An 11,794-nucleotide genomic window follows, 5' to 3' on the forward strand; every position below is an offset into this window, starting at 1 on the left:
TCCAAGCATGCGCTGACCAAAAGGGTCTTCACTGACATTTTCAACCCCTGTTTGAGTCTGTAAAACCAACATGTTTCAAGCAGACCACCATAGAGTTCTTGGGCAAAGGGACTAAGGCAACCTGCCTAAATGACTACACGTCTGTAGCCATGAAGTGCTTTGAAAGGCTGGTCATGGCTCACATCAACACCATTATCCCAGAAACCCTAGACCCACTCCAATTTGCATACCGCCCCAACAGATCCACAGATGATGCAATCTCTACTGCAGTCCACACTGCCCTTTCCCACCTGGACAAAAGGAACACCTATGTGAGAATGCTGTTCATTGACTACAGCTCAGCGGCCAACAGCATAGTCCTTCAAAGCGCATCACTAAGCGAAGGACCCTGGAACTAAACACTGAGCATGCCTCCATTCTCATCAAAGGGGTTGTAGTGGAGCAGGTTGAGAGCTTGTTGTTATTTGACATGACTACCAATTAATAAACCAGGGAGGAATTACTGACAGAGTAGGAGCATGGTGGAGACATCCAAGAGAGGAAAATCAGGAAGGGAAATGACAGCAAGTAGTGCAGACGAAAGGGTTAACAAGTTGGATAAACAACAGATGTGCTGGAATGAAAACAATATAGGTGCTACTTTGAGAACACAAACTCTCACAGCACAGAGCGAGGGAGTCCGGGGGATGACTGGAGGAGCAATGGAGGAAGCATTGAGGGATTATCTTGGCGTGAGTACAGTTGGTGAGACTGTGGACGACAGTGGAGTGAAAAGGGCTAAAGTTGGTAATGAACAGCAGTTTAGGGTCAGAGTGGGAATCATCAGCAAGGATGTTTTTGTGGGTGACCTGTTAACGGTCTCAAAGATGGTGAAGGATGAATTGGGTAAAGTGGAATCGGTTCGAGTGACCAGGAGTGGTATGATGCCGATTGTGTGTCAACAGCGCAAAAGGAGAAAGCTTTGCGTGGTTTAGGTTAAACATTTCAGGTAGACTCATGTGGATTAAAACGACTGATACACAGAAGGTTTTACTGTGGTTTGGTGAAGTGGTTCTCCCATCTGATGTAAAACCTGGGTAAGTGAGATATACAGAACCACTGCAGTGTTACAATTGTAAAAAGGTTGGACATGTGGCAAGTGCTTGTCGAAGGAATAAATATGTCATAGTCAGATGAAGCATGTTGTAATTGTGATGGGAATCACGTTCCCAAGTTCCCGGAGTGAAAACGAATGAAGGAGGTTGTAGTAGCTAGGATATGCCCATCCACAGGTGTCCTACGTGGAGGCAGTGAAAATAGCTGAAGGAGTAGAGAGGACAAGGTAGTTCATGTCCCACAGTCTACAGTGAAGCCATGCAGGAGAAGGATCCCAACACACAGACAAGGTGGATAGTGAAATGAGGTGGACTACAATTGTTGTGTTTATAGAGCAATGAGAAATTGCTTTAATAATAAACTAATAAAACATCTAATAAAACATCTAAGAAGACATCATTGTGAAGGCGGCAAATGGATTTCTGGATCTCCAGGACTTCAGACTAAATGTTACAGGGAGAACGGAATGAAGACGTTCCAGCCCTCTCAGGTTCATGAACCTGTGTGGGGATCTGAATAGTACCATTTTTGTTTGAAATTCAGGGTTATGGAGTGAACTTGGTATGTGTTTATTTTACGTAATTAGTATGATTTGTTAATCCCAATTTTTTTTGTGTTTTGGTTATTTTTTACAACCCCGTACAGTAGGTGGGCAATACACTTGATGAGCATAGTCTGATAAACCTCAGAGAAGAAGACATGGTAGGAACCAAAGTGATGGTCAGTGTTTCCAGTTGACCCTAATTAGATGTTACATTACATGTTGTTTTCTTAGTTCATGTAGCCGGCTAGCTAGCCAACATATTCATACCCTGCTTACTCCTCTCTGATAAGATACCGCAGCACAAACATGCTTATCTAGGCCTACAACAGCACTGGTACCAGGCAGTATTAGCTAGCTACGTTTGCTCTGACTCTTAATACATTTAGCAAGCTAGCTAGCCCGCTAACTAGCGATTAGCAGCTAACATTATTTAAGCAACACCTTGCTAAGAAAAGTCAATCTTTCGATTTTAATGTAATGGCATGAAAATAATTGCCAGAATATTATTCAATGACTTATCAACAGCTTTAACAATTTGACCCCAACAGGAAATCTACACTGGCAGTTATAGAAAGACCCATTTACTATATACTGAAACTTTTGGCATACTAACTATATCACACTATGACCAATAAGCATACTATATACTCAATTAACATCACAAATAGTATGGTTAGTATGAGTATTCTAACACAGCTAATGACTTATCAACAGCTCTTAACAATTTGACCCTAACAGGAAATCTACACTGGCAGTTATAGAAAGACCCATTTAATATATAACCATTGATTCTTATAGAATATAACTTACATGTGCCTCAAATGTTTCAGCCGTATTACCCCACCAGAAACCAAAACATAAGCTTGTGTAACACCACTGTTTGTAAACTAATACTATATGGCTGAGGGTCGATCCAAGCGTTCTGACCTCACAATGACAGTGAAGCACCCAAGCTAACTGGCTAACGTTGGAAGCTTGCTAAACACAAATCAGAGAAAAACACACTCTTACCATTTTACTTATAGTTACTATACTGGCAAGTTTGAAGTATAAGTAGCCAACTAACGTTAGGTAGCTAGTTAACATACCATACATACTGCTGTAAAGATATGCTACGTTTTGTAAGGATAGTGTAGCACATAACGTGTAACGTAACTTATTTGTAAAGTCATTACTTTATTACATTGCTCAACATTTGTCATAATTATTTAACCTCTAGTGACACCCCATCCCACACTAATTAGCATAACGCAACGGACATAAATCTTCCTAGAAAATATTCCTATTCATGAAAATCACAAGTGAAATATATTGGATTTATATATTACAGTATTACATTATATTACAGCCTTTTGTTAATTAGTGAAATATATTGGATTTATACAGTTTAGGCTTTTATCATCCTGTAATCTCATATTTTCAAAATATTGACATAAACATTTAAACAATTAGCTTCATAATATCGACAGAAACATTTAAACAACTAGCTTCATAATATCGACAGAAACATTTAAACAATTAGCTTCTGTTGTTTATAATCAATCCTCAATGTGTTTTTCAAATATCTATTCGATAATATATCAACCGGGACAATTGGTTTCTCAGTAGAAGCGATTGGAGAAACTGTACTGCTGTACGTAGAAAGCGTAATCTGGTTCACAGCTCAATAGGGACGCATCGGAACGCAGGGCTTTCAAAAGATAACTTCCGGATTGGATTTTTCTCAGGCTTTCGCCTGTAACATCAGTTATGTTATACTCACAGACAATATTTATTACAGTTTTTGTAACTTTAGAGTGTGTTCTATCCTAAGCTGTCAATTATATGCATATTCTAGCATCTTGTCCTGGCAAAATATCCTGTTTAATTTGGGAACGTTATTTTTCCAAAAATGAAAATACTGCCCCCTAGTACCAACAGGTTTTTAAAGCAGTTCATTTGTATCCACTCTTGTTGGACTTTGGCTGAATATTTTCATCGATGTGAAGTCACGCCCATTTCCTGAAGAATTGCATTATGGGCCGTAAGGTACTGCGTGTATATTTCATATTTTGGTGAATTTAGTACGACATCCGGGAACTTTTGGCATACTAACTACATCATACTATAATAAGCAAACTATATACTCAATTAACATCACAAACAGTACGGTTAGTATGAGTATTCTAACACAGCTCAGGTCTCTGGGCAGCCATTTTGTTTGTTGAAAAACTAGGTGGCCCCTTTAAAAAGAAACACACAACATTCAATCAACCAATAACAAAGCTGTAATTACACCACTATTTTGGTAATAAGATGATGGATGGGGCTGGAGAAATGTAACTACTCAAATTCATAGACTGACCATCCATGATATCAACATTATAGTTTTAACCATGTTGAGGCTATACAGTGATGGTTTACAATGTTTCTAAACACCGGAGTAAAGAAAAAAGCTTATTTGGGGTTCTGATGGGGTAAACAGTTGAACTAAGCTCATGAGGCATGCGTTATATTCACCAAGAATCAATGCCTATAAATACATTTAAAAGTCAAAATATGGATGTAGCAATTGCAAATTTCCCCATTAACACCGCACATCAGTTCAACAACTGCAGAGTTTGTGCTTCTGTTAAGACAGTACTTACTAGGGTTAATCAGGGCCGGTTCATCGTTAGAACCATCGGACGCCTTAAGATGCGCTTGGGAAACCGGGCCCTGATATCCAGTTTCCTCCTCTTCTTCATTTTCCGATGTGACAGTCACCTCCCCCCTCTTCTTCTTCTTCTTCTTCTTCTTCTTTCACTGAAACGTCGCCGTCCCCCTCTTTGACTATGAACGAGTCTTCCTCTTCTTTAACTGAGACCTCTTTCTCTTCTTCTTTCACGGTAACAGCCTCAACCTCTACTTGTTTTTGTATTGTAACAGCCTCCTCTTCCACGAGAGCGTCTTTCTCCATCCAGCAGGCAGACCACCTCTTCTTCATAATCAGGAACGGGGTTAAGTTTGAGACTGGAGCTATGAGGCATGTACTGAAGTCGCTAAGCGGTATAATTCAAAGTAGTGTCCCTTTATCAGCAGCACGTGATCAATGACGTCTGATGAATCATTTCGTCGAACACCTGATTGGTTTTGATTAATTTGGGCTCGTTCGACATTGCAGCCGACAGTGCAGGTGGCTGCTGACTGCTGACTGACTGATTTACAAATCACCTTGCATCATAAATAACTACCCATTATTATTTATAAATCAGTCAGCCAGTCACCGTTTACCCACAATGCAGCATAGACTTGATGCTCTCGATCAAGGCCCGTGGTTTCGTAGAAGACATGAAGGCTACGCTGCTACGGTGGGGGACGTCATCTTTCAAAATGTGGCTTTTCTAAATTCTGTGTCGCTCAAAGCCTTGAGTAATGAACTTTTTTAATTTATTTTTTAAACAATTATCTGGAAAGAGCCAATGCTTCAGGAAGCTTTGTTTCCCCATCACTACTTTTCAGCATGTTTTCTGTGAATTCGACTACGGGAGTTTTGTAACTTTTTCCACCTTGGCTTACTGTTAGTTGGGATCTAATTGGTCTCCGGTAGTTGGTCTCTGCTGACCACAACCGTGCTGGTTGGTTATGTTGTTTAGGCTAATAGCTATTTGGCTAAATAGCTAACGTTAGCTGGCTGTCTAAGATAACTGCATATAGCTAACATTCTTTGATTGGTTAGATGGCATTATGTATTTCCAAAACGTTGGTTTACTTTAATCACTCAAGTCATGAGTGCAAACGATTGATTTAATTTAAAGTTATACATTTTAAGTTATTTCTGTTGTAGTTAACATCATAGGTAAGGATTGGTTGATTTACAGTTAAGTATGGTATTTAAGATGATTGATGAGAAAAGTATAGTCCAACCATTTGGTAACCTGTTTCATGCGCATTAAAGGTGAGGGTGAATTTCAGATGTTCACTGCTTGTATTGACGAAGGAGTGGAATCGATGAAGTTCCTCTGCTGTCCCCTGGAATAGAAAGAACACATTCTTCTCTAACAACCCCACATACAGTTACGCATAATTAGATGGTATTTTTTTAAACTACAATGACCATAATGACCTGAGCGCCTACTTGTCATGACTGTGTTTCTTTTACACCGGCTACTTAAAAGAGACTGAAGAATGTGTAACAGTATAGCTTCCGCCCCTCTCCTCGCCCCTACCTGGGCTCGAACCAGGGACTCTGCACACATTAACAACTGCCTCCCACAAAGCATCGTTACCATCGCTATTAACGCACACCCCGCTAACTAGCCAGCCATTTCACATCGGTTACAAATGCACAATGGTCAATGCTATCTGGGATTCTTGGGACATCCCTAACCTTAATCTCTAACTTAACCATTTTAAATGTAAACTTCAATTGACTAGGGACGTCCCAATGATGTATCGCTACCTGAAATTACACAATCTAAGTGATTGATAGTTGGTATTCAGCAGTCATAAAGCCTTGTTTATTTTAATAAACTACTAAAATTGTGATTTTGTCAGACAGCAGCTCTACACTTTGAGTGACTGATCCATTCATCCTTCCAACCCTCCTCAGCCTTCCTCTCCTCTGAAGACCCAGTAAGGGTGGAGCTCAGTCAGAGAGCTGTTGAGGGACTGGTTAGGAAGAACACTTCTACAGCCAGAGAGGTGAGAGGTCACACATGGTTTAGATGGTAAATATTTATGTCCCCTTAGTGGTTCATCACATCAGCAAAAGGGAATATGTTCCATCATCCATGTTTATTTACATTAGTGCAAATTGACCACTGATATTGGTGTAATTTCTCACCCCTTCTGGCTGTATGAAAGTTAATTTCAAATCAAATTGATTTATATAGCCCTTCATACATCAGCTGATATCTCAAAGTGCTGTACAGAAACCCAGCCTAAAACCCCAAACAGCAAGCAATGCAGGTGTAGAAGCACGGTGGCTAGGAAAAACTCCCTAGAAAGGCCAAAACCTAGGAAGAAACCTGGTGGAGATTATAACAGAACATGGCCAAGATGTTCAAATGTTCATAAATGACCAGCATGGTCGAATAATAATAAGGCAGAACAGTTGAAACTGGAGCAGCAGCACGGCCAGGTGGACTGGGGACAGCAAGGAGTCATCATGTCAGGTAGTCCTGAGGCATGGTCCTAAGGCTCAGGTCCTCCGAGAGAGAAGAGGTCTCAGGCACACACATTTGTTCTTTGCTATTATGGTCATTTGTGTAGAATGTACTTTTCCCCACTCATTCACCCCACCTCTTTACATATCGATTACTTTTAATGTTTTCTATAATATGACTAAATGTATGTATTTATTTATGTGTTGCAGGGGCAGTCAAGAAATGGACTGTGGGAGACCACCTCAAGTCCCTGGTAGAGCAGGGGGTGGTGTTTACCTCTCCACCACACCTTCAGCAGGCTGGAAAATTAACCCTGATATTTTAAAAGCAGGGCAACAACGTCAATATAATTGTACCCAAAAATTGTCAGTTGGTTGCATAAATAATTATGATTACTAAATGTTACATGAAATGTAAATATTAAATATTCGGTTACAGTCTCATTTTCAACGTCTTTTCAATGACATTTTGCTAGGTGTGATATCCCCAATGTCAAAACACACTTTTAATGTCTCCAAATCAATAACCAATATGCAGAAACAGTTTGGGATAAATTGAAAACCTAAACATAAAATGTGCTATATAGACAAACATCTGCCACAATAATAATATTTCTTGTAATTTTTAAAACAAGCTCCTTATGAACTCCACAAGCACCAAAAACACTGTTTTGACAAGAAGCAATAAATCACTGATATCGATTAGAGGGGAAATTAGGTTGTACGTGCTGTTGAAACTAACACAACTTAAACAAACACATGGAAATGGGAGATATATTTCACCTCACTGGTTAGAGGACAACCTGCAGAAGACAGTCAGCTACATGTTGGAGTGAGGCATTTAAATGTAGGAGTCACTAAACAAAGGAACACAACACTTATTTGTTATAACTCATCGATATCATTCTAAAATCATTTGTGGAAGAGGAGAGAGATGGGGTTGCATGTCCTGTTAAAGCTAACAGCTCAAAAACCACAAGGAATCTGGGAGTAATGTGTACATCCTTGGTTAGAGGACAACTTGCAGAAAACAGCCTGATACATTTTGAAGTGTTGCATTTTGATTCAAGTGGATCACGAACGTGGTAAGTGTAACAAAACAATTTTTTTGTTAATCAATTTTTGTTAAATAATACTCTTCCATTTCAGAGCCTGGATTTCCCCCCCGAGGCTAATATCCATATCATGTTGAAATCAATAGAACAGAGGACAAACATTTAGGGTTCTACATTGTGACATCATTAAAATACTCCTACTACAATGTTAAAACATTCTACATTGTGACATTTTTTCATTGATATCATGAAATAACTCATTCATGTATGTATTTTCTGATGTTTGATCAGAGATCTTTTATTAAAGTATCTCTTGGCACACTGATCACAGCAATACGATTTCTCTCCTGTGTGTGCTCTATGGTGTGATACCAGATGGCCAGATTGACCAAAACTCTTCCCACATTATTCACAGACAAAGGATTTCTCTCTTGTGTGTATTCTCTGGTGTTGAGTCAGAGTTCTTGATGCAGCAAAACTGTTCCCACATTGACTACAGCTATAAGGTTTCTCTCCTGTGTGTATTCTCTGGTGCACTGTCAGCGCTCCAGATTGGGAAAAACTCTTCCCACATTGATCACAGCTATAAGGTCTCTCTCTCCTGTGTGTGTTCTCTGGTGCACTCTCAGATCTCCAGATTGACGAAAACTCTTCCCACATTGACCACAGCTATAAGGTTTCTCTCCTGTGTGTATTCTCTGGTGCACTGTCAGCGCTCCAGATTGGGCAAAACTCTTCCCACATTCATCACAGCTATAGGATTTATCTCCTGTGTGTGTTCTCTGGTGTAAAGTCAGAGATCCAGATGTAGTAAAACTCTTCCCACATTGATCACAGCTATAAGATTTCTCCCCTGTGTGTGTTCGCTGATGAATTGTAATGCCTGATGAGGTGAATCTCTTCCCACAGTCAGAGCAGCAGAGAGTTCTCTTCCCTGTGGATCTCTGCAGGTGTTTCTTGGGGTGTTCTAATGTGGAGAGACTCTTCTCTGCCTTGTCAGCATCATGAGGTTGTTGAGGCTCCCCAGAGGATCCACGGTAGTCCCGTCTCTCTCCTGTGTGAACAACAAAGTCAGACAGATGATTAAAGGCCCACAACAGCGGTAATCCACTGTAAAAGGTGATGCCAACAGCGTAGCCATGATGTTGTACAACAATTGTTGTCTGTAATGAATGTAATGATTATTTGACAGTTGTCTTAAAATGAGCAAGAATAGTCATATTTTGTCTTGTTTTCACATTAGTAGTAACATCTAAGATTGTAGACTAGAAATAAGTAAATCATGTTGTTGAAACTCTAAGCAGTGTGCCAGACGACATTTGGTCTCCAATATAGGCCCTTTCTGTGTTTGCTAAAATTGTATGTAGTATATCTGCCTAATGAGAAAAAATGGTGATACAAAGACTTTTAGTTTTTCAAAAAGGTGAGCAATGTATTCTGAATGGGGAAAACTCAGGGGAGTAACCTCCATTTCCAGGTTGCTAATGAGTGCATTTCACACTACTTTGGATTAGAGGACCGATTATGATTTTTCAATGCCGATACCGATTATTGGAGGACCAAAAAAGCCGATACTGATTTTAAAATATATTTTTTTAATGTATTTGTAATAATGACAATTACAACAATACTGAATGAAGACTTATTTTAACTTAATATAAAACATCAATAAAATCATTAAAGTTATCTTATAAAAAAATAATCAATCATAATCACTAGTTAACCACACATGGTTGATGATATGAGGCTGGTGTAACCGAATTGAAATGGCTAGCTAGTTAGCGTGCGCTTAGCGGTTCAAACATCACCCTCTCTGAATAAGTAGTTGTTCCCCTTGCTCTGCATGGGTAACGCTGCCTCGAGGGTGGCTGTTGTCGTTGTGTTCCCAAAGCCCAGGGAGGAGCGAGGAGAGGGATGGAAGCTATACTGTTACACCGGCAATACTAAAGCGTAAATATTAAGAACATCCAATAGTCAAAGGTTAATGAAATACGAATGGTATAGAGGGAAATAGTCCTATAATTCCTATAATAACTACAACCTAAAACTTCTTACCTGGAAATATTGAAGACTCATGTTAAAAGGAACCACCAGCTTTCATATGTTCTGAGCAAGGAACTGAAACGTTAGCTTTTTTACATGGCACATATTACTTTCTTCTCCAACACTTTGTTTTTGCATTATTTAAACCAAATTGAACATGTTTCATTATTTATTTGAGGCTAAATGTATTTTATTGATGTATTATATTAAGTTAAAATAAGTGTTCATTCAGTATTGTTGTAATTGTCTTTATTACAAATACATTTTTTAAAATTGGCCGATTAATCGGAATCTGCTTTTTTGGTCCTCCAATAATCGTTATCGGTGTTGAAAAATCATAATCGGTCGACCTCTAATTATGGTTGAATTCTCGTCATGGATGAATTCTAGAACATACTATATAGCCTAGAAACCTGTTTAAAACAATCATTGTGACATCATGGATGGCCAGTCCTTGTATTCATAGTGAATTCAGGGAGAGGCCCTGAGCTGAACTAAAACCTGGGTCCAGTGACTGTAAGCCAACACCTTATAACTGTTACGCCAAGATGTCGGAACCTCTTGATATGTTCGCTAGTTGTTGGGTTACGGTTGCTACAATAGCTTTCGCTATGAATTTGAGAGTGGTTACACTTCTCCTTCCCCCATCCCTCAGCTGTTCACCAAACCAAGTCTCTGGGCAGTCATTTTGATGCTGCTTAAAAAACACACACAACCCAGCAATCTGCAGTTCAAACAATAACAAATCTGTCATTCCACCACTATTTTGGTAATAAAATGATTATGGGATTGGAGAAATGTAACTACAGACAGACCTATGGATGCAAGGACTGACCATCCATTATATCAACATTATAGTTTTAACCATGTTGAGGCTATACAGTGATGATTTACAATGTTTCTAAACATTAGAGTAAAAAAAGCTTATTTGGGGTTCTGATGGGGAAAACAGTTGAACTCAGCTCATGAGGCATGTGTTATATTCTTCAAGAATCAATGGCTATAAATTAATAATTTAAATGTCACAATAGATTTCCACTTTAACACCAAACATCAGTCCAACAACTGCAGAGTTTGTGCCTCTGATTTTAAGACAGTACTTACTAGTGTTAATCAAGGAACTGTTTCTCAATACCATCTTATGGCTAAGTTCATCGTAAGAACCATTGGATGCCATAAGATGCGTTTGGGAAACCGGGCCCAGATATCCAGGTTCCTCCTCCTTTTTCGATGTAACAGTCATCTCCTCTTCCAGCCATAAACTGCACTCTCCTCTCCTTTTACTGAAACATCCTCCTCTTCTTTCACAGAAACGGCCTCACCCTCTACTTTTTGTTTTACTGTGATATCTTCCTCTTTAGAAGGAGAGTAGCTTGGTGACCGCATGGCCGGGGACGTTAGCTAGCTAGGCTCATGCTAACTTAACCAGCCCGCAGCTGAATAATAATAACACCGTAAATATGAAATTAAAACGGATAACTAAGTAGACGACAGAAGTGTGTTTAAAACACAGTGGCTAATATGCACGACAGCGTCTAAAGAGCTATATTGGTTCGGCTATTTTGTCTTGCAAGCTACCGAGGTTTCTGACAAACTGTTGCTGCTGTTGAAAGAAGCGTTCCGTCCACTACATTATACGTCACACCAGCAGCATCACCTTAAAGTCTCAGACCGCCATCTGCTGACTGGAGTGGGTAACGCAGTTGAGTAAAATGTTAATTTTGTTTTCAGACAACAAGTTAAAGTGTAGGACGCCTGAGTTTTAACTCACCAGTGTAACAACACAGTGTGGTTAAAGACTTAGTAACTTAGTTGTATTGAAGATCTGGTTCCCTATAAGCACAAACAGATATGTTTTTGAATGATCACATATGTATTCATTTATTTCGGGATTCTGGGTAATCCACAGCAGATTTATGGAGAATTGCTGTG

At 39.4% G+C, this 11,794-nt stretch overlaps 1 protein-coding gene and 1 long non-coding RNA gene across 2 annotated transcripts; one reads left to right on the top strand and one right to left on the bottom strand.

Annotated features, from left to right (window-relative positions):
- Positions 1-4,272: 4,272 nt before the first annotated feature.
- LOC127923080 (uncharacterized) lies at positions 4,273-8,559 on the top strand. Its single transcript, XR_008113213.1, has 4 exons — positions 4,273-5,029; positions 6,210-6,301; positions 6,975-8,325; positions 8,410-8,559. It is a non-coding gene; the product is annotated as an uncharacterized LOC127923080 (long non-coding RNA).
- LOC118365097 (zinc finger protein 3-like) lies at positions 7,249-11,495 on the bottom strand. Its single transcript, XM_035747046.2, has 2 exons — positions 10,967-11,495; positions 7,249-8,873 (listed from the first exon to the last, which is right to left on the bottom strand). The coding sequence occupies exons 1-2, from the start codon at positions 11,103-11,105 to the stop codon at positions 8,359-8,361; spliced, it is 654 nt and encodes a 217-aa protein (XP_035602939.2). The 5' UTR covers positions 11,106-11,495; the 3' UTR covers positions 7,249-8,358.
- Between the last annotated feature and the right edge of the window lie 299 nt (positions 11,496-11,794).

The sequence above is a fragment of the Oncorhynchus keta genome, unplaced genomic scaffold (genome assembly GCF_023373465.1).
Source record: "Oncorhynchus keta strain PuntledgeMale-10-30-2019 unplaced genomic scaffold, Oket_V2 Un_contig_28238_pilon_pilon, whole genome shotgun sequence".
Lineage (NCBI taxonomy): Eukaryota > Metazoa > Chordata > Actinopteri > Salmoniformes > Salmonidae > Oncorhynchus > Oncorhynchus keta.